Raw genomic sequence first — 24,495 nt, 5'->3', positions numbered from 1 at the left:
GTACTGATATTTACTCAACTAGAAGTACTATTACTTGATTGAAATTGTACTCAAGTACAAGTATAAGTAAGTCATACATAAAATAAAGTAAAAATTAGCTCAATTAAATATTGCTCAAAGTAAAAGTTACTAGTTACTTTCACTCAAAAAAAGTACATGTATCCATAAAAGCAACTCAATTACAGTAACGTGAGTACTTGTAATTAATTACGTTCACCTCTGCATATGTGTAGAACTGTACATAGAACTATGGTTCCCCAGTTTTGCGCTAAATTATAATTGACATTTAAAAATAAATAAATAAAAAAAGAAATAGAATTTTCATGGCAATTAGAATTACAAAGTCAATTATCTGAAGTCAATTACAATTAGAATTACGCCATAACTGTAATTAATTATAAAGATTGAAATTATTTTTTTAATCATAATTTCATTTTTAAGTTTTATTTTTCCTTATGAACATAAAAGTAAATATTTATGTGCTTTTAATTTATTAAGATTTTTTTTAATTATTATTTTTTATGTGTCGTAACAAATAATACCAAGCTGCAACAAATCAATCTATCTATCTATCTATCTATGTATATATATATATATATATATATATATATATATATATATATATATATATATATATGTTTTTACCGGTTTCACTTCACTTTCCCGTTAAAAGCCGAACTGTCCCTTTAATACACTCGGCTCTTTCCGGAGACATTCGGCATGGTCGGCACAGCCATCAACCATTCACTGCGGTTCCATTGCACAGCGACAGCGACTGGTCTGTAGTTCATATCCGAGGCGACTCAACGCACCGCCGGTCCTGATAAACAGCAGCAGCCCGTCGGTGAAAGCTTCATCTCCGTTTCAAATGCAGGCCATAAAGTGTGTGGTGGTCGGTGACGGGTAAGAATCATTTTATTCACAGGATGCAGCACATTTGTGTCGTTCAGTGATGGGTGGGGGTGGCCCTCGTTAACATGGCTTAACGAGTTAGCATCGCTTTCCCTCCCTGAATGTTACCGGATGCTCGCTTTAATTGTCTTTGTGTACGGTTGTAGCGACGCACGTGAGAGGGAAGCTGAAATGTAAAAGAATAAAAGAGTGTTTGGCCCTGAAAGCCTGAGCTCTGCAGGCCCCACTGTCTCATTACCCCCCCCTCACACCCCCCCATTCTGCACTGAGCGCATCCCATGGACTGACCAATGCATCCATTTCACACACGCCTTGGAAAGACGTTATTTACATTTCATAAAGTGAAAATTATAATGCCACAAATCTGTGACAGAAACATCATGAAATACATTCATGCAGTGGTTTTTATAAATGCTGAATATTTTGATTCTTACCTAAATACTAACCTAGGGCTGGGCGATATGGACCATATCTCAATTTTTTTCTCTCAAAATGGTTTAAATTTGCTGATGCAAAATGCCACACAGGCACTTTTTTTTTTTTTGTGCAAAATTTTATTTAAATTTTGGAATTTGGATACAAAATAAACTCCAAAAAGACAACACAAACGAAAACAAATTCTACACCCCCCACCGCCCTCCCATGCTCAAAAAAAAAGAAGAAGAAAAACAGACACATGCTCCAATTTTGACACAGTTTTTCAAACTTGGTCCAAAAAAGGTTGCCAAATTTTTAGAAAAGTTTTGTATGACTTCCTCAGGCTGTATGTTATTTTTTCTAATGGCACACAACTGTTAATTTCTGTGTACTATTTCCAGATTTCCATGTAACGGCGATGCATTTTCTAGTCACTGCCAGGGCCATTTAAAATTATTTGGTTTGGTATTTGTTCAGAGGTTCCATTTTAACGAAATTTCCAGTTTTTAGACAGTTCAGGATCCAGAGGTGTTGAGATCTCGGTCATGGTAGATTGAGTATTACACAAATCCTGCCAAAAATGTCTAACTTTTTTTTCCACACATGACCAAGTACAATGTAATTTTGACCCGACTTCTATTTCACATATAAAGCATACATCAGACGTCCAGGTTTAGATCTGTGAATTTTCTCCAGAGTCTCGTACAACTGATGAAGAAAGTTATGGTAAATGGTAAATGGACTTGATTTATGTAGCGCTTTATAACCACACTGAAGCAGTCCCAAAGCGCTTTACATATCAGCTCATTCACCCAGTCACTCTCACGTTCACACACCAGTGGGACAGGACTGCCATGCAAGGCGCTAGTCAACCACTGGGAGCAACTTAGGGTTCAGTGTCTTGCCCAAGGACACTTCGACACATAGTCAGGTACTGGGATCGAACCCCCAACCTCTCGATCAGAAGACGACCCTCTACCACCTGAGCTATAATAATTAATGGTGAATTAGCTGTAGCAGATATGCTGTCCTGACATGACATGACATAACATAACATAACATAACATAACATAACATAACATAACATAACAGCTGCACAATATATGCCACTTTTTATCCCCATAAGGGACAGCACATGTGAGTGAGTTTTGTAGTATAGCGTGTTTAGTGGTAGATTTGGGTTAGGAGGACACATTCAGAAATCTGTCAAACTGTACTTTTCTGACAAGTAGCAAAAGCAGTGACTTCTTTAAACAAATATTTTGACACAAAATAAGGTATAAAATATACATAACGATATAGGCGATATTGTAATTTTCTCTATTGCTAAAATAGAAAACTAAGCCCTAATACTACTATAAGACCCATACTGAGTAAAAGGGAAACTATCTCACTGAAAAACGAGCAAAATTAACCAATGAGAGAATACATATTACTAAAGTAAAGTTTTAAAAGTATACATCAAAAGTAATAGCTTTCAAAATTAATTTAAAAGGATTATCCCATGTTTATACAAATGTATCCCAGAGGGCCTATTAGGGTGGGGCAATATATCGAGATTCAAGATATATCGAGTTTTCTTTTTTAGCAACATAGAAAATGACAAAATTGCCTATATCGAGATATATCTATATTTTTAACTTGTTTAGTCATGCAAGTATTTTTTATTATTCATAAAGTACAGCCAAACAGTATTCTTCTTTCCAGTTTTTCCATATTTGTGAGATATTTATTTAGTTTATTATTTTGTATTAAAATACTTCACTACTTCTCAGAACAGAATGAAAAGCACAGTTAGATGGATTACTGAGTATGTCGTAACCCAGACCTTCCCCTAAACAAGACACGTTACAGAACTTACTCACACGTGCTGTCTCTTAGTGGAGAAAAGGCCAAAAGTAAAGCATATTGATCAGCTGTTTGTTAATAAATGTGCCCGTGCGGCATTGTACATCAGTAAATTTACCCAGAATTGTCTTTCTGGTCTAGACTTTAATGAATAAGAAATATCAAGATTTATATTGTATATCACTATTTAGGAAAAAAATATCGAGATATGAGTTTTGGTCCATATCGCTCAGCCCTAGGGCCTATACTATGAAGCTAGATTTACTCTTATCGAGGAATTTAATCAGTGTGCGCTGTCTTACAAAGCTGGCTAACGTCTTACCGAGCTAAATCACCATGGTAACTTAGGCTGAACGACTAACCTGGTCGGGACCAGGTTTTGTTCTGGCTCGGATCTGAGCGAGTACTAAAGTCCCGTCTCCTGACCAATCAGTATTCTTAGAAAATGACCTGTCCAATAAAAGGAGGATCATTGTGAACACGTCTCTGTGTGGATCTGATGTGACGCTGACAGGAGAGAGTATATTCAGACATTCAATTCAACTTTATTTGTATAGCGCAATTTACAACAAAGTCATGTCAATGCGCTTATCAAAATATAAAATTCATTTTAAGAAAGAAAAAACCCAACAAGATCTACATGAACAAGCTTTTAGCGACAGTGGGAAGAAACGACTCCCTTTTAACAGGAAGAAATCTCCAGCAGAACATCAATGCAATCCTTTCATTTACTGATGACATCCGATAGAAAATATAGATTTATATTTCATGGACTGAACTACATTAGTCAGCTGATAAAATCTGCGTGCATCGGGCGCTTTCAATTAATGAATGTATTCTGTGGTGATGCAAAGAGCTTCAGGCCTGTACGATAATATAAAATACAAATATTATCCATCTTATGATGTAGGCTGAGCTGTGTGAAAGTGAAACAGATCAGTGTCTGTTCATTGTCCGTTTATAATCTCACTAATTTAAGCATTAACACTCATCAATTCCTGCATTAATTAATAATAATAATAATAATACATTAATTAATTCCTTGCTTCTTTTACTGCAGAAACAGTGTTGTTTTTGGTCTGAATGGTGGATTTTAATTCTTCATATTTTTAAAGAATAATTCCTCAATTGTGACGTAAGTTGCTCTCCAGTGATTGTGATTGGTCTGACGCTGTAATCTCCACCTCTGTCACAGGAGTGCGCACGTAGTAGGACCCTATATAATCCGTTTTATTTTTTAAATTCCATTTTTTTTAGAAATATTTATCTTTTTTAAAGAAAATATTAGTTTTTAACTCCTGTGAGGAAACTAGTAAATAAATACTAATGAATACTAATAAATAAAAAAAAAACTGTATGTCAAAAATAAAGCAAGATACAATTAAAAGGTAGATATTAGTTTGGATTATTCTGACTGCTCTTTTTTAATTATTTATATTCATATAAAGATGTATGAGAACAGCATTAATGTCACCCAATTTCCTCTCAGGGATCAACGTTTTACTGAATCTGATCAGGTTTATTGATTAGGTTTTGATCAACTTAGTTTAAATTAGCCTAATTTAAATGATCCTATCTTCTGTAGCTGTAGCTGTAGTAGATGTTTGTAAAACTTTGTCACTCTTCAGCGTAAAGTATTTAGAGAGGGGGAAAGTTTTTTTTTTTTTTAGAGCTGTCATCTGACAGCATCCATATGTGCTCTGTGCTGCAGAAACCATCAAGATACGCATTCTTACCAGTTCAGGTTCCAGCTCCTCCTCCTGTTCCACGTCTATCTCCCACTGCTCATTTTACGACTTCTTTAAGATTGACTGACCGACACAAATATGTGTTTTTATATTTACGTTTGGGCTTCTGGGTAAAGTTGCGTTGCCATATTGATAGTGAATATACCTGTGAAACAGAGAAGTATTTTTGTGTAATCCATTGATTTCAACAATGTAGGCCTACCTGTAATCTGATTACCAACTATTTAAACTGTAACTAACGGATTACAGTTACTCATAATTTGTAATCTGATTATGTAATGCCGTTACATGTAATCCGTTACTCCTCAACACTGGTCATGCACACTTTTTACCGTTCCTTCATATGCTATTAAAGGTTAACACAACATGTAGTGAAATATTTGTGCAACAGCTATGAATGTTTTATTCTTGCAAAAAACCAACAGATACATTTATTTTATGACTTTTTTGTGACTTTCACCAGCCTCCTTAAGGAAGGGTAAAATAAATCTTTTTAGTGGAGAAGACAATAAAGGGCAGTGTTAAATCCTAGTTAAAGGGAAAATAACAAGGAAGGGGGAGTTAGGGTGGGACATTAATAGGAAGGATTAGAGTGAAGCCAGTTTGGTTGTGCTGAACGTATATTGTATATTTACTATGGAGTATGAACTGTAGTCACATGTTGCACTTTTGTAGAATGTTTGACTTTTAGGAGCTTTTATCGTGTAGCTGTTGTAAGTTATTTTTAGATTCATATTTTTTACATTTAATTATCCACAAAGCTTCTGCATTGAACATTTTTTCTTTTTTGCTCTACAAGCAAACCTGAAACTCAGGCCACGTTAATGGTGTTTAGTTAGTTTGTCCTGTAGATTATTTTTTTATCATGTACCTCAAACCCTGTGATTTTCTTTTTTATAAAACCAAAAACCTGCTGTGCTGTGCACTTTATTTTTGGCAAATATTTCCAAACAGGTGTGCAGTGGAACATGTGAGACAAGTTTTATTTGTTTTTAAAATGTGAAAAAATAAAGACCAAAGTAACTGATATAATGTTTTTTTTTTATTATTTATTTTTTTTTATTTACGTTGTAAACTTTTCATTTCAGATAACTACCTCATGTGCAGTTAAAACAACAAGTTTGTATTGTTTCATGGGTATTGTTCAATGTTTTACAATAGAATAAGATTGGAACATTAAAGGTGTATGCTGAGAGTTATATAAAAAAAATCGAGATCGCCAGGTCAGGCTTTTAAAAAAGAAAGTGTCTATTTGAATGGTTGCCGTATGAACAACCGCCGGTGATATTGGTACGTTTATCGAAGTACACGTACGTAGCGTCTTAGGGTTAGGGTTAGGGTTAGGCTATAACCTTATATCGCAACAATTTTTAGGGTTAGGTTTAGTCTTAGTCACGCGTTGCATATGGATAGAATGTCAGTATATTGATACGGCAAGCATACGGATAGTCACTGCCTTTAAAAAACCAAAGGTCGGTGATCGGCCAGAAAATTGCAACTGGTGCATCTTTACTAAAGAACCACTATTGTGATTAGGGGTGGGAGCCTCTGGATACCTCACGATACGATACGATATACAATACAAAGCTAACGATTATCTCACAATATGACGATACTGTGATTATTGATATATTGGTCAGAAATCAATCTACGATAATCTATGACATAACAAGAAAAAAAAGATTAAGTGAAAAATACAATTTTTATTTTATATCTCTGAAAGACAATAAATTCCTATGAACAGTGACACTATTTTAGTGCAACATTTCTGTAAATAAGTGTCAACATACCAATGTGAACTAATAAGTATCTCCAATAGTGCTTTTTGTAAACAAAAAATAGGGTCTTTCTTACCAGTGACACCATTATAGTGAAATATCCCAGTAAACAATATATTGGTTTTTTCAACAAACAGTGACAAAATTTCTGTGAAGACGTACCTGCACATTTTAGTGAAAAAGCAGAAAAGTTTTTAAAAAAAATAATAAAAAATTGATACTTAGCACGTGCATATTGATTATCGATCGTACGTAAAAATATATTGCCGTATCGAGATATCGTCCCACTCTTAATTGTGAGCCATTGGACCGCCCCGAACTTACAAGATCAGCCGGGCAGGCAGCCCCCAAAAAGAACCAAGGAGGCCCCTCCAGATGGCCGCTCCCCTGACAGACCAATATTATGTCCACCCACCTAGTGCTTCCTTAGCCCCTGTGTATTGTACTGTGTTTGTTTGTATGTGTTTGTGTGTATTCTGGAGAGCAGTGAGCCACACCCACCCAGCCGCTTGACTATGAGTGTATGTGATGCATTAATATTAATATCAGAAGATAGAGGGCTGAGGCCGTCCCTTCCAGAGTGTGGTGTTAAGGTGCTTTTAAAATTGGAGGAATTGGGACCACTATATGGTAGCACAAATGTTGGTGGCCCCCTGCCAGGGGATAGATGGCAGGGATGGGTATGCAGCACTGACCAGCACAACCAGAAACCCACACTGCAGCATACCCCAACACACCCCAGAAACCCCCCTCCATAAAAGGGGGCTGACCACCACCACAGATAGGCCCAGAGCAGCTGCCCCTGCCACCACAAGATAGTGGTAGAAAATAGTAGGGCTGGGCAGTATGACCAAAAATGTATATCACGGTATTTTTCAAAATTCTTACGTTTCATGCTATATGACGGTATTTTTTTTAATGCATAATCAGGTGTTCCCAGCATTTTCTACTGGTTGAGAGATGAATTACCGCAGTAGATAAACTCAGGATGCTTTATTTTACTGTCATGATGAGTGAATATTGTACAATAATTCTACACTAGTAGTAATACAAGTTTACAACAGCAGCCCAATGGCTCTTTGCTGTGCGAGCTTAGCTTTAGCATTAGCTTGATTTCTAGCTTTATATGCTGCATACTCAGTGGTGTGGTGGTTTCTTACGGTGAATAAGGTAGAGTTTGGTTTGCAGCTCCACCAGGACTTTTTTCCACATTATAGGATTTACAAATTGCGATCCTTTGTTCTCTTTTTTTTGTGTATTGCTGCCGACATGCTAAGCTAACCATGCCTCTGTGTCCGTGAGTGGCACATGCTCACATGTAGCTTCAGAGCTTTCAATTGTCTTTCTTATCCATTTACACATATGATTTACACCATAACTAACACCATAGCGCTACTGTTTACCTTCCTATTTAGAAGTGCAACGTTGAAAAGGGTCTGGTCTGAAACGCGGTGCAGCATAGCGATCCTAAAGTTGTGTAATCAAATACACCAGTGCGCCATTATATTAAAAATTCATATCATAACAAAAATATATACCGGTATTTGGTATGAACCAGTGCATTGCCCAGCCCTGGAAATAGATGGTTGGATAAAGAGTGAATGGAAACCACAAGCCTAGACTTACTAATTACGGTAAATCTTTGATCACATATTTGTTGACTTTCCTTCGTTTTCCTTCATTCAGTTTGAATTGTTGTAATATTTTTGTACCGTTGTAATAAATAAAGCTGATCCCTGACACATAAATATACATTCAATTGTCTTTTGAAAGCTTTTGAGGTATTTGTTCAAAGGCATTGGTTTCAGCTGTGGCTATGAAATATCCACATACTGTATATATATACATACATATTTTTCCTGATTGTGTTTGAAATTATTTTTTAAATCATTATAACGTGATCTAAAATGTGGGTGCCAGATCTGATTGAAGGAAGGACATGAGATACGATAAGAAGCACCTCTGTACAATAGTGAGTGGCTCATGTTTGAATGAATAGTTTCATTCTGAATCTGTTTTTTTCTCCCTCTCACCCTTCCTCTTCAGGGCGGTGGGTAAGACCTGTTTATTGATCAGCTACACCACCAATGCCTTCCCTGGAGAATACATCCCCACTGTGTGAGTAAACACATTTCACTTGTTCAATAACTTACTTTGGAATGCTGTAAATTAATAGAGCAACGCAGATATGATCATTTTCTTTGGCTCAGTTGCAGAGATTTCAATTGTCTGCAGGTTTTCTGTTTAAACTTATTAAACTTTTTGTGATTACCGTAATTTCCGGGCTATAAAGCGCACTGTTTTATTGGCCGCATTACAGTAATTTAGCAATTTTCTAAGAAAAATCCACACAAATGCCGCAGCCTAACTTAGTCCACACTCTATTGGCTGACGAGGGTGCCCGTCAGACAACTCGGTCAATCAGATCGGGCAGGTAGGTGGGCTGCTGTACTCAAGTTAGGTTTCATGGAAATGTCTGTGTTTCAACTGATACGTTTCCTTTACTACATAAAGTCTCCTGCTCACTGCCTTACGTCTACATATCAGTCCATTTACTGCTTTTTATGGTCACTTTTTACTGGAACCAGACTGATACACCACTTCATCCACTCTTCTTACCGTGAACTACTGCGGAGCGATCACAGTGAGTTGGACTCTGAGTCAGAATACAGACACGATCGCTTCTGAAAAAATCCAACGTGGTGATTTGGCAACTTCATGCTGTTATGCTACTATTACAAACTGGCTGACTGTTACTGTAGATCAGAACAGCCTGGATACAGCCTGTATCCAGGCTGTTCTGATCTCTGCTCCGTCTGTCCGTCCTCTTTATGGACGAGTCTCCGTCAGCCTCAGAGTCCAGAGCACCGATCAATTCTGAACAAACCTGACGCGGTGATTTAACAACTTTATTCTGTTTATCCTTCTATTACAAACTGGCTGACTTTTACTTCATCCACACTGATGCTGCTGCTGCAGCGGACGCTCTCTCTCTCTCTCTCTCTCTTTCTCTCTCTGACAACATTTCTCCGTGTCATTGCTATGACGAGGCAGTGTGCGTCATGAGAAAATGAGTGATCAGAATGATTCAGTGCGAGCAAGAACAAATTAAAGTTAAAAATGTCATATTTCCACCTGGTTTAATGTGACGGAGCTCAGTTTTGTGGCGGTATGAAGCTTATAAAACCGAGAAAAATCCTCCACAATTTAGCCGCATCACTGTTTAAGCTGCAGGGTTCAAAGCGTAAGAAAAAAGTAGCGGCTTATAGTCCAGAAATTACGGTATGTGGTTAAGCTTAAAATGTCTCATCTTAAAAGCACAATCAGCAATATTATTTCATTGCAAATACATTTGTTTTCAGCAGAATTTTTTTTCTTTTATTCTGATCTTGATGCATCAACTTGAAAATAAAGGAACTGTATAAAAAAGAGTTGAAATGACAACCAACACAAGCTGATGTGTTCACTGCAGACTAACAATTCACGTTTGAAATCCTTACGACCCTAAGTCTCTCCTCGTGAGGGTTTCGCACAGTTGAAGCAGTGCCATGGACTGGCTGACGCTGACACACTGCGTGAACACCGTAGATTGACGGACTGTACTGCCCACGTCTGTCTAGACAGCTCCTGGTTCATCACATCGCCGTCTTTTCTTTTTTGCTGAGATTTGCGAGTGTCTCTCCACTTCCTGGTTTTTCTTCTTCGTCTGTTTTAATGGCAACGCTTCAGTCTTCTTCTTCTAATTTGTACGTTGCATTTCCGGAAACAAGACCCCGACGTGTCGTGTATGAACGTACAGTGTGAGCAGTCAGATGGTGTCAGAGTGTCAGTCCGTACAGTGTGAGAACATGAATCGTGAGCTACGCACATTCGGGCTCTGCACATGAGTCGCACAGTTTGAGCTGGAGCTGAGTACAACGATTGAAATAATCGCACAGTGTATCCCAGCCTTCACTGGTTCACTTAGAGGTGAAATACTTGAAGATGTCATCTTCTGAAATAACTATACACTTGTATTTGTTCCGTTGACGCCTTGAGAGCTTGAGCGTGGAGGATTCTCTTTCTTCTTTTTCATTTCCGGCAGACTAGACGCCTCAAAGGCGTATATTGCCTCTTGGTGGCAGAAATTGTTTGCAAATTCTACATATGGCCCCATTAAGACATGGGTAAAAATATCTAAAACAGCTAACACAAGAGGAATGTTCAACGTTATAGGATTATTTATTAAAGGCTCAGTAATTAAGAATGTAATTGTAATGCACTTTCAGAGGAAAAATAATGTAATTGTAATTGGAAAAAATGCTGGTCACTGTATCGAGCATTGTAATTGAACATGGATAATTGAAGAAGTAATTGAAAAATGTAATTGACCCCAATCCTGTATAACTACCAACGTGATACTTTGGTACAAAGATTGTTACTAAGAGTCTAAATTAATCATCTGTTAAAATATTTTTGCCAATTACATTCTTTGCTTCTGTATAAGGGACGACTAGTTGGACCACCTGTAACCTTGTGGGGTCCATGACTGAAAACATGTCAGTGGCCCTGGTGTCACGGTCTGAGTTCACATCGTACTGAGTTCCTCTTAAAATCTCAGTACGTGACTGCTACGTACTGAGATGTACCCGTACTGGGTTATAGTGATTTTAAAAAACAAAGTTACATTAGGTTAACAGTTTTTTTACTGCAATGTATATTATAATCATGTTTTTTTGGAAAATAAATTATTTATATTCGTATGGAGTTTCCCTGAGCTCCTTCTTGTCGGTGTCTGGTGAAGAAGATTAACTTGTCTATCATTTATTTGTAGCGTTGGAACCTCTCCTGCCTCGTATATTGAGCAGTTGTACGTTTTTGTACAAGAAAAGGAGCCATTCAGCACTCGTCAAATAACATTAGCTTTGAACCATAGCTTCAAAATATTTTTTTTTTATCTGAGTACGGCGGAAGTAGAAAAAAGCTAAGCGGCAGTAGCATAAATTCATTTTCCGGTAGTGCGCATGTTCATAACCGCTCTCAGACCGATGTGAACTCAGACCGTGACACCGGGCCCCACCTGTATAACCATTCCTGTTATACTCTTCTATTTTTTAGCAGTGTGTATATCAGGGTTGGGGTCAATTACATTTTTCAGTTGCAATTACGTTTTCAATTACCCATGTTCAATTACTATTCAATTACGATTACAGTGACCTGCATTTTTTTTCAATTACAATATTTTTTTATCCACAGAAAGTCAATTACAATTACATTCTCAATTACTTAAGTTCAATTATAGTTAATCACAATTATTTAGCCTGAAATAAATAACCTAATAAAAATTAACCTTCCTCTTGTGTAAGCTTTCTGTTAGCATCTCTAATGATAATAGGTCCTAAATAAGCTGTAAAATACACTAAAAACAATTATCTATTATCTAATTTCTTTCCTATCTATTGATTACCTTGTTAGGCTTCCTAATCAATGAAAATATAGGTTTTAGTATTTTTGTTGTGGGCATCTGTGCCAGTATACCCCTCGATTTTAATTTTTTTTAAAAAGTAAAATGTGGGAAAACTTGATATAAAACATATTTTAATGATTGTTAACTACATATGTGTAAAACTGTACATACAGAACTGTAACATGGTTCCCCAGCTTTGCGTTAAATTATAATTGACATTCTTTTATAGAATATTCATGGCAATTACAATTACAAAGTAAATGATCTAAACTCAATTCCAATTGAATTACGATTACAACAGTAACAGATTTTTAAAATTACAATTCTAATTCTAACTGACCCCAACCCTGGTGTACATATATATATATATATATATTGTGCCATCTAACTGCCCTTTCTGTTCACTCTCTTAACAGTTTTGACAACTACTCTGCCAATGTGATGGTGGATGGGAAACCAGTGAATCTGGGCCTTTGGGATACAGCAGGACAGGAGGATTATGACAGGCTCAGACCATTGTCTTACCCACAGACGGTACTCAACACATCCAGCTTTAGATTTTGTTAGTGGTTTAGTGGAGTTAAAAGTTAAGGCCTTAAAGCAGTGATGGACTGTGTGTTTTACATCTAGGCCTTTAAATGGTGTGTGACCTAAACTTTTTCCACCTAATATTATATATGCAAACCATTAACATTGTGCATTTAAAAAAATGTCATTTCTAAAAAATAAACCCAACAGATAGAACTATGCACAACTATCACCACTACTGTGGGGCTGGGCAATATATCGAGATTGAAGATATATATCGAGTTCTCTATTTTGGCGATATATAAAATTACTGTATCTCTTATATGGATTTATATTTATATCTTATTTTGTATTAAAATCCTCATTTTAGGAGTCTCTGCTTTCACTACTTCTCAGAACAGCCAGAAAAGCAATATAGAGATTTATATAGTATATCGCCATTGAAAATATTGAGAGATGAGTTTTGGTCCAACCCTACTTGGCATTCAGTCTGTCACTGTACACCTTCATCCCAGATACGCTCTGGGTGGAGCAGCCCTAAAATGTGGGCGTTTCCCATTCAAATCTGGCCTTACATGTATTCTCCCATACGCTTAGGAGGAAAAACTTTTAAATCCATTGGAGAATATGTGTAAGACCAGATTTGACTGGGAACTTATGAAACAACAAACACCCTCTGGAAAAACATTAGGCATTACATGAAGCTTCTGTACAAAAACACAACATTAATATAATCATAGTCCATATTTACAAACACACCAATCACAGGTTTTAATGTCAGGGATGGTGTTTAGACTGTAGGTAGGGCAGTAAAATATGAAACCTGCAGGGAGTTCATCAGTGCATCTGGACAAATGAATATTGTGTATTTCTCTGGTTCTCTCCCAGGATGTGTTCTTGATATGCTTCTCCCTGGTCAGTCCGGCGTCCTTTGAGAACGTCCGAGCTAAGGTCAGTAAGCTGACTGACAACCTCCGCTTCCTCGCCTCTTACCCAATCAATGCCGAGTCTGACCACAAGGAGGCACATCTTATCACACCCCCCCCCACCCACAGGTTCAGTCCTCATCTTAGAACCCTTTGCATTGATCTGCTTCCTGATAGTGGAGCAGAGAGGACTGTTGTAAGATGTGGTCTGACAGCCTGGGGGGAAGTACGCCTGTTTCTGCAGTCACAGTCTGACTGCCTGTGACATACTGTATCTGTGGGCTGAGATCTGTGCCACTCGAAACTGAATTTGAAAGTAACAACTTCAAATTGAATTTACTGTTTTGAAACTGAATTAGAAACTTTAAATTATATTTTTTCCTGTTGGAAAAAAAATCATCTTAATACATTCCAAAATGAAATATATTTTTGCTTCCCAAATTCAGATTCATTGCAGCAATTCAATTTCACTACATGGAGACACACTTACAGTCCGCGAGGTTGAGCAATCAATCACTGATTCATGGAACTCCTGTGTACGTCGCCAAAATCTTCTTTGTTGAGGGTGTGACCATACTGTAGATATCTATAATAAATATATATTACTTTCAAAAAACAGTTTTTAACAGTATATTGGTCGTCATGTATGTTTGTATGTGTGTCTGTTTGTGTACACAATAGTGTTCTCAATTTTTGACGAATTCACTTTAAATTTTTCTCTGTTTATTGTTTTTTGGCCACATTAAATTTTGGTGATGGCAGGTTCAAGGTCAAGGTCACAAAAAAGATAAAAAATTGCACAATTGAAATTTAGCATGGGGCAAAATTTCTAAAACCCATATCTCTGTCAGATCTTCATCCATTCGTTCAAGATTTTGCAGGACGATGTAAGGCATGATGCAACATCTGACCAAACAGGATTCGGATTCGATCCAGATTGCTGACTCAGCGATTTTGGGAAATTAACATTGGAAAGCCCATTTACCACGTTCAAAAATTCCTATACAGTTTAAAGAAGTTTTGATTTCATTCAAATTTGGTGGATTGATGTCGGGTTGTGACCTCTATCAAAATGTCGAAACAGCTAAGAACGAAATTGAGCGTTTTCGAAAGTCTGCGGTGCACAAGGATTTTTATTTATTTATTTATTTAAATCTATATAGCCCTGAAAAACTTCAGGCTCGTAAATGTGCATGGAAGTTATGTTTAGGCTTTGCTAATAATGTATTGTTTTCATTTGAAGGGTGTGTAGGGTCTATATATGTCTTTTTTCCCCTCAGTCAAAGCTCACAAAGACATTTTAACTGAAATGTCCCATCGCCCCAGATTAATTATTTATTGTTTAAAGACTGACCATTTAAACAATAAATGTTGCTATATTTAATCCTGATTTCTTCCTGACGTGTCTATGCTCTGATTTACATTTTTATATTCATGTATATTTTTTAATAACCAGCTCATATGGGAGCCCTAAGGCACCTTATTTGTTGATTTGCAGTATTTTATGTAAAATATTTGGTACAGTATGGAACAAAATGCAAAACATAAATGTGCTTGTTGTTTATTAGAAACTTTAGTAAACCAACATTGTATTTAATATTATACAGAATATGAAAATAAAGTTAGAAAAAAATGACCTTCATATTTTTGGCCATAAAAATGAACTTGTCCACATCGTCTGCAGTTAGTGCAGATCTGCTGGAAGTTACAATGTCCCCAGTGGTTGAAAATACCCTCTCGCTAGGGACAGAGGTAGTGGGAATGGCGAGGTAGCATTTTGCTAACTTGGCAGTTAGGGGATATATGGGCTCATTAGTCTTCCACCATTGAAGTGGGTCAGAGTGTACTGAAATACAGCTCACTGCCTTGTATGCGGCAACCTCTTCCTTCACCAGCTGCAAAGTATCCTTGTTTCTCACCTGCGTCTTAAAGAGCTCACCAAACAGTGGAGCCATCACTGACTTCTTGACAGGAGGAGATGATTCAGATGCCTCTGGGTGTCCTGTCTCTGGGGATGAAGCAGCTGCTGCTGTCCCTGTGGCCTCCTCACTCTGTTAAAAAAAAATCCAAAAATTATCAGTGAAAAAGACATTTGATGCACATTAAATTATAGTTAAATTATTATAAAATTATTACAATACCTCTTCTTCCATGACCACAATTTCTGTGATGAGGCTGTTGTAGATCTTATCATGACAGGCATCGTCCACATGAGGAAGAGCTTTAAACCTCGGGTCAAGCGCTGTGCATTTATGGAGGAAGTCCTGACAAGAAGAGTACCTGTCCTCCAGGTTTTCTCTGATGGAAACCTTGTTTGGGTCACTGTTGCATTGTCTCCCTCATTTGGTTCTATAGAGTGGAGAACTGTGGCTTTGAGGGGCAGGATCATGGATGCTGAAGGTGTAGCTTCAGTGCTTATCAGTGTTGTGAGAGTTTTTCGTGGGTTAAGGACCTCAATCACCTCCTCTGCCATCTTCACATCCTGGTCAGTCAGTGTACTGATAGAGCCTTCTCTGTCAGTGCAGAGTACACTGCTGCTTTCTGCTCAGGGTACCTCTCAAGTATATAATAAGTTGAGTTCCAGCGGGAGGTGATGTCCTGAATAAGGGTGTGTTTTGGTACGTTAAGCATCTCCTTTTTGCTTTCCAATATGTGCACAGCTGTTGGGCTACGGTGAAAGAAAGACACGATCCATCTCACTTTACCAAGCAGTTTGGATATTTTGCTTTCTGTGAAGCTAGATTAATAGTGTGCAAAACTCCTGATTTGGGAACCCATTCCAGCTTCCCTCACTGCATTTACCATATTTCTGGCATTGTCTGTTGTGAATGTAATTGTTGTTCCTTGCCTCCCCAATTTCCACTCCAACACTGTCTCTTTAAGTCCCTCTGCCAGGTTTGCGCTGGTGTGTTGTTCATACAGTACATGGGCGGAGTTTGCAGAACATGGCTCACCATGTTCCACTCAAGGGTGATGTGACTCAGTCACAGTTATGTTGCTCTCGTTAGCTCAGTTGTTAGTGCTACTGCACATGCCTTTGACAAGTTGTGGACAGCAGCAGATTTAGCTTGTTATAAAGGTCTGGTATTATTTTGCGACTGAAGTGCAGACGAGTGGGTACTTCATACCGGGGTTCAATCACTTTTAGCATGTGTTTAGAATCAGAGTTTTCAACAACTGAATATGGTCTTAGATCCGCTGCTATAAAGACTCCGATGGCAGTTGTTATAGCTTTGGCCAGATCTGAACTACTAAGGAGAGGCTGCTTGAATGCCAAAGTCAGCTGCGTTCGCACTCAGGTCGTTTTGCGTGTTGCAGTGATATTCGCACTCGGGTGGTGCCGTTTCAAGTGAGTGAGCATGTTTGTCGTGTTCCCGGAAACATGCTTGATATCAGCTGAACAATGTCGGCACACTGCCCTCATTTTATCCACTTGTCTTTCTCTGTTGCAGTATTTCACCCGGAAGCCCAAGTGTTCCAAAGCAGGAGACTTTAGCAACATTGGAGGGTCCTCCAGCTCTGGTTTCTCACTAGCGTTAGCCATGACGTACACGGGCTGCACATGTAGCTGCAGGCAGAAATAAACACACCAAACTTTTGTTCCGTTTGGGGAACTCACCCATGCATAACCCTGTATCCGAACCAACATCCTGTACCGAAGCGGTTCAATACCATATTATGGGTGTAACAATATATTAAGGGTGTATTGTTACACCCTTAATATCTATGGTCACACGGGCGATAAATAACTTTTTGTAGACATAGACAGGAGTTCCATGAATCAGTGATTGATTGCTCAACCTCTCCATGTAGTGAAATTGAATTGCTGCAGTGAATCTGAATTTCAGAAGCAGAATAATATAGAATTTTCGGAATGCATAACATTTTTTTCAACAGAAAAAAATGCAACTTCAAGTTAATAATTCAATTTCAAAACACAAATCTTGCACAAATCTCAGCCCATAGATATCATCATGGAAAGGTGCTCGATGATTGATTATTGCAGTGGTTCCCAAACTCCAACTCCTACTGTCTATTCTTTATCAAAAATAATAAAATAAAATGTGCAATCGCATATTATAGAACAATAATAATAAAGTTATTTACATGAAAAAATTTTTTACGTTAAATGTTCAGCGAGGCCCCTCCCTCCACTTTGGGAACCACTGAGTTATTGTACTCAACTAACTATTCTCTCTCCTCTTTCATCTTTTGCACATTGGCACATTCGTGTGTGTGTGTGTGTGTATACGTGTGTGTGTGTATACGTGTGTGTGTGTGTGTGTAAATGTGTGTGTGTGTGTGTGCGTGTGCTGACATGTGCATGCCTGTGGTGCATTAGTGGTACCCTGAGGTGAGACATCATTGTCCCAACACACCCATAATTCTGGTGGGCACTAAACTGGATCTGCGAGATGACAAAGACACCATTGAGAGACTGCGAGACAAGAAGCTGTCCCCCATCACCTACCCCCAGGGTCTGGCCATGGCCAGGGAAATTGGTGAGTGTGTCAGTGCACGGTGAATATCTATACTTCCAAACAATTAGTCGTCTATTAGATGGAATTTTTCCAAATGTTTTTTTAACTATTTTGCCTTAAATGTTTTGTTTAACATGTTATCGTAAAAAATGATCTGGTCCCTCTGTGATGGACTGGGGCCGTGTCCTGCTTTAGCTCTCCACCCGCTCCACCGCTGAGGGTGACTTTATTTATTTTATTTAAAATTGCACAACCAATGTGTTGCACAGGCCAGAGATAATTTTCATCCATCGTCCCTGGGCAGAGGCTGTGACAGCAGGTTTACACAGTGAACTGATGAAATCCATAGAGAAAAATACAGATTAAACATCCCAGAAGCAACAACGAGAAGATCACCCCAACAATAGTCCAATTTCATTATTTACTCACATTTACCATTATTGACAATATTGATATCTTTCAGCCATTTCTAAAGGTTCAATTTGAACTGTTGTAAGAAAGTAATGTTTATTTTTATAGCACCTTTCACAGAACAGAGGTCACAAAGTGCTTTACATTTCCACTAGTGTTGTGTTCAAGACCCACACTATCCGAGACTAAGACCATAAACATTTTTTTTTTCCAATTTAAAAAAATATATAAATAAATAAAACTATGACAAGGTTCAACAGTTAAATAACATTCTCTCTTTAATTTTAGTTTATTTTAAATACATTTGACGGACAAAAAAAGTGCCTGCAAAAAAATTAACTAAAATATTAAAACTACTACTGCTACTGATAAATTCACAATTATTCTACATATTTGAAAACAATATTGTTATGTCAGTTGAATGTACAGCAAGTGTTTAAAAGCATTTCTGCCAAGAAATAATGATTCTCGATTCCGATTCTTTGAGTTGTGCAGGTCAACACGTCACAGATTTCACAAAATAATTTTTTAGTTTGAAAAAGCCTTTACACAGGCCATTTTTATTAATTCACTTAGTTTATATAGTTTAATTTGGTTGCTGTAATATAACTAGAATATTCAATTAACAAAGGTTTCCAACTGTAACTGTAAAAGTGAAACTTGCTGAAATAAAACTACAAACAAGTTGTCATCAGTGTAAAAAACATAGAGCTACAGGTAGATGTGAAACTAAATAAAACAAACTCAAACCCTGGAATAGTTCTTGTTGAGAATTATTATTATTCTGGATACAGTGGAAACAGAAACTATAAAAAATAATTATATTGTGAACCTGTTTATATTGTAGGGAAGATATTATATACATACTGTAAATGTAATTGGAGTCTAAAACCACAAAAAACACCACTTTAAAAAGATAATAGACTAACATAAGACCTCTTTACAGTTATTTGACTCATTCTGCGCTAGTGCAACTTGTGGCGATGACGCGCTGGTGACGACATAATCCAAGATGGCGGACTACAGCCGATACTATGTAATAAAAGCCTTAAAAGACATGGATATAATGAAAAGAGTGGATGGACAGATGCATAAACATGCAGACTTTCACACGGACACACACGGACTTATTAAACACACACAGACCTCGGTAAACAGAACAGGCTTCACCGGACAGCAGGCACTAGGACCCAGAGGCTGAGTAAATGCATCCCCATACTGCATGTACAGGCTGTAATATCACCAGTTTATCATTTTACCAGTTGTTAGAGCTACTATCTTTACCAGGGAGATAATATTTATTCCTGGTGATTGTTTTCCAGAGTTTTACTGGGATTTTTACCTGTGATTAGTTTCTATCTCCCTTGCGCTCCATGGTCCAAACTGAAACCGTAGCCAGACACACACACACACACACACACACACACACACACACACACACACACACACACACACACACACACACACACACACACACACACACACACACACACACACACACACACACACACACACACACACACACACACACAGCTCCTGGGGCAGGTTGAACTTCCTCAGCTGTTTGTTTGTTTACTCACCTTGTTTGTGCTTTGAACATCAACAAAACTTGTTTCATTTCATTATTTGATCATCTTTCTCATTTTTACACTTGGAGTTTTAAACTACTTGCTATGCAACGATTCTGCAGACAGAATCATTTCATGATGATGACATGATGTGGTTCTAATTTTAGACTGACAGTAATTGTCAGTGTCTGTATTTATGCTCTGTTTGCAGAGTGGAACATTTTTACTTTAAAAAAGGTAAAATTGGTCCTATATATTTTAATTAGAAAAAATAAGAAAAATAAATAAATATATTCCTAATTAGTTTGAAACTTGAAAAGGTTATACAGGGTTAAAGATTATAAATATTTTTCCAACTGCAATTTTTTTCTTTGAAAAACATGGTGTCATATTGCTACCATGAAGGCAATATTTTATCATTTTCTATTCTAAGTTGAATGCATGAAATGCTGGACACATTTGATTAGGGTCACTATAGGTCATAAGAATCTTAAAAGTGTAGTTGATTCATTTTATGTGTAGGTACAGTATTTTAATTGTAATGTTTTTGGTGTGGGACGTCAGAGCCTTTTTTCGTCCCAGTATACCTCTAGATTTAAATCTTTTTTAAATGGTAAAATGTGGGAAAGCTTGATATGAAAGTCATTTTAATAATTGTGTAGAACTGTACATAGAACTGTAACATGGTTCCCCAGTTTTGTGTTAAATTATAATTGATAATTTTTATAGAATTATTATACAATTACAAGGTCAATTACAATTTAATTACAATTATGACAGCAACAGTTTTTTTAAATTACAATTACAGTTAAAGCTGCAAGTAGCGATGAACGGGCCCTAGCAACAGGTGTGTTGCATGTCGGGGTGTGGCAGAAATTTTAAAGTGTTGAGACGTAATTGACCATTTTCAAGGATCATATCACAAATTTTCCTGTAATGTTCTATGTGCAAACATAATACCTATGATTTCCTTTTACCAATAGGTGGCGCTATGACTATGAATGACGGTTGGGTTAAACTATAACTGGAGGTGCTTGATTTGTTTCTGTGTGGGTATAAAACAGATGTTAGACAATAAGGTTACATTGTGTAATCTTTGGGAATGTGTGTTTGTGGTCGTGTGGTAGAAAGAAACAGTTCTGACCCAGATCAGGGAAATCCTCAGTGTACTGAAGTAACAGTTCTTCAGTACACAGTGATGATGTCATCAGTGCCAGCAGGGAGTCAATAGAATTTTCAAGGGGGCGCCATTGAGTCATTTTGCCATTCACATGTTCAATTCACTCAAAATATCACAGTTTTTGCCAGTCTTAATATGTGTTCAAATTTAATACAATAAATAAAATATTGATAAAAATGAGGTGCATTACAATAGGGCCTAATTATGCCATAATTGTTATTCATTATCAATTACAATAATAATTGACCCCATCCCTGGTAGTGTGAAATGAAACCAATGTTTTGAACCCTGCTTTGTTTCCTGATTTTCAGGTGCGGTGAAATACCTGGAGTGTTCTGCTCTGACCCAGCGAGGCCTGAAGACGGTGTTTGACGAGGCCATTCGAGCTGTTCTCTGTCCTCCACCCGTGAAGAAGAGGGGGAAGAGATGCACCGTGTTCTGAGGAGAAAACGTTCAAACGTTCCGACAAAAATGAACAACCACTAAATGAGCAGAGAGACCCTGTTTGAGTGCACACAGATGAATTATTTGTCTTTTCATGTGTGTTTTTTCTAAGATTGTCTTTTAGGAAAAAAGACCAGATTTAGTTCCTTCGTTCTCACCAATCTTCAATAGGGTTAGAATAACTGTGAGGTTTTTTTTTTTTTTTTACCGTTAATCAACTTTGAACTTGAATAATGTCACGAGGAATTTAAATGTTTAAATACTATTTGGGAAAACTGACTTAAAATGATCTGAGCCGTGCTTTCTTGAAATGTGAATATGTCTTTTATCCACTGGTCAGTTGGTAATTCCCTTTTCTTCATCGCTCAGTCGAGACAAAAAATTCCTCCAGGTAAAGCTCAAGCAGGCCTTCACTAGTTTTTGTAGATTTGCTTTTGTAACAAAAATAAGAAGAATAAGGGCTGAATGCAAGTCACTACTTAAGTAGCCCATCCTTATTATTTGAAACAAGTTCATAATAAAAGATGATGACAAACTGTCCAGACACGTGTTAGGATAAATAGAGTAACTGAAATATTAGGAACAGCAGAGTATAGCTTTGTAACAGTGAAACAATAATGGACGTAGTCACATTGGCTTAGTATTCACTCAATGGGTTAAAAGTGAAGTGAAAACTACTAAACTTATAACAGTAAATATAACTATTGAGTTTTATAGCTGTTGTTTCTCATGCTTGGCTCTTTTGTGAGGTTCTGTGGAAAAGCTTGTAAATGGACCTGGCAACAATTGTTCCCCAAACACGAGCTGGTGTGTGACTTTAGGAGATCAGCTGATCTTAGCGTCTTTAAGTGTCTTTGGATCACCACACGTCACAATGTGTCAGATAAACGTGCCAAACCGGGGCTGTAAAAACCTCACTGCCAACTTCTGCCTCGTGGGTAGAGAATCAAAGATGAATTCCAATATTTTATGTTCTAATTTATTTTAAGTGTGTCATTTGTCATTGATCCATTGGTCGTGTGTTTGGGGGGTGTGTCTATAACTGTTGGCATTTGTGCGTGTGGATAAGTAATGAGAAATTCTTGCTCGAAAGAAGATATGATTAGTGTATAGAACACAATATGTGCCAAGGTTTTAATGTCTTTTGGTACAGTTTTGTGTTGTAATGTTGTAACACAAAATATTATTAAAGTTCAGTTGAAGATAAAATAAGAAAAAAAAGATACCTTTAATAATCCATGTAACAGGAATACTTACATATGATCTAAAAACAAAACATTCAAACTGAGTCTTTCAGAATGAGGTTTTGCTCACATTGTTTATTAAAAAAAAAAAAAAAAAAAGACAACTTTTGCTGAACTTGTTGAACTCACAAAAGCTGCAGATCAGTGTTGCAGTTGAATGTCGACCACGTGTGGAGATGAAGATCACTGCAGCACACTGTTTGCTGTCTGCCTTAGCCATGTGGGGGAACCATTCAGTGGGTTTAAATGTAACTACTAAACAAAGCAGATCAATGTAATACTATTGCATGAGAGTTCAATGTTTTTCCACAGTAAATCCCAGCAAGTTGTTTAAGTACACTGGCTAATTGTGTGTTTTGTATTAGGACTTACGTGTGGTAGATAGGGCTGGACAGTATATCGAGATTCAACAAATATCGCGTTTTCGATTTTGGCAATATAGAAAATTATCACAGAATGCTAATTCTGTCCTAACCCAGGTCCCCTGCTAAGAAATCCTGTAGAATACCATTAGAATAAACCATTAGGAACCACTTCATATATTGTAGTAGTTAGAGTGGCTGTATAGTGACTATTAGACTGGTATAGAAACTCCTGTATGAACCATTAAGACTTCGGTAAGAACCATTAGACTCCTGTAGGAACCATTAGACTTTTGTAAGAACCACTAGACTTCTGTAAGAACCATTAGACTTATGTAGGAACCATTAGACTCCTGTAGGAACCATTAGACTTCTGTAGGAACCATTAGACTCCTGTAGAAACCATTAGACTCCTGTAGGAACCATTAGACTCTTGTAGAAACCATTAAGACTCCTGTAGAAACCATTAGACTCCCGTAAGAACCATTAGACTTCTGTAAGAACCATTAGACTTCTGTAGAAACCATTAGACTCCTGTAGAAACCATTAGACTTCTATAGGAACCATTAGACCATTGTAGGAATCCTTATTAGGGACCAGTTAAAGTCCTTTATATTTGTATAAGAGATAATAGAACCCCATTAGAAAAACAAACTTAACCATTAGAAACCAATAGAAATTGCCTAATGGTTTTTTTTGTCAGCAGAGCTACCACTGAACAAGCTACACTACAGAACTCACTCACACATGCTGTCCCTTAGAGCAGTGGTTCTCAAACCTTTTCAGCCCGTGACCCCCAAAATAAAGGTGCCATAGACCCCCACTGTACCCACTGGCCAAAAACAGACAGAAAAAGTAGTTAAAAAAGGGTTCAAAGTGTCAATATTAGAACAATTAGCTTTAATCGGCAGAAATTAGCATGAAATATGGTGAAAAGAGATTAAAAGTGACAATAATGGGTCAATACGCCACATTAGGTGGGAAAAGTAGTGGAATGGGTTTATAAGTGCTGAAAATGTTTTGAAAATGGGAAAAAAAAGCAGAAAAGACATTAAAATGTGATGAGAAGTGGCAGAAATGGGAGTAATGTAGCAAACATGCATCAAAAGGTGTAAAAATATGGCAAGAAAAGTGGTGAAAATAGGTTAAAATAATGTAGTTGCAGAAAAAGGGTAAAATCAAGCAAAAGTGGGCTCAAATTG

General features: G+C 37.3%; 1 protein-coding gene across 1 annotated transcript; it reads left to right on the top strand.

Moving 5' to 3' along the window:
* Positions 1-690: 690 nt before the first annotated feature.
* Positions 691-23,268, top strand: rac3b (Rac family small GTPase 3b). Its single transcript, XM_028476978.1, has 6 exons — positions 691-903; positions 8,750-8,821; positions 12,566-12,683; positions 13,566-13,628; positions 17,946-18,105; positions 21,555-23,268. The coding sequence occupies exons 1-6, from the start codon at positions 869-871 to the stop codon at positions 21,683-21,685; spliced, it is 579 nt and encodes a 192-aa protein (XP_028332779.1). The 5' UTR covers positions 691-868; the 3' UTR covers positions 21,686-23,268.
* The last annotated feature ends 1,227 nt before the right edge of the window (positions 23,269-24,495 follow it).

The sequence above is a fragment of the Gouania willdenowi genome, chromosome 19 (assembly GCF_900634775.1).
Source record: "Gouania willdenowi chromosome 19, fGouWil2.1, whole genome shotgun sequence".
Taxonomy (NCBI): Eukaryota; Metazoa; Chordata; class Actinopteri; order Blenniiformes; family Gobiesocidae; genus Gouania; species Gouania willdenowi.
The sequence above is the reverse complement of the archived record's forward strand: the minus strand, read 5'-3'. Positions and strand labels throughout refer to the sequence as shown.

What these genes read in the sequence shown, in the direction of transcription:
- rac3b (XM_028476978.1), top strand. Translation starts at nt 869, where the DNA reads ATGCAGGCCATAAAGTGTGTGGTGGTCGGTGACGG. An exon ending in GGAGAATACATCCCCACTGT is followed by an intron (nt 8,822 to 12,565) that starts GTGAGTAAACAC and finishes CTCTCTTAACAG; the next exon opens with TTTTGACAACTACTCTGCCA. An exon ending in CATTGTCTTACCCACAGACG is followed by an intron (nt 12,684 to 13,565) that starts GTACTCAACACA and finishes GTTCTCTCCCAG; the next exon opens with GATGTGTTCTTGATATGCTT.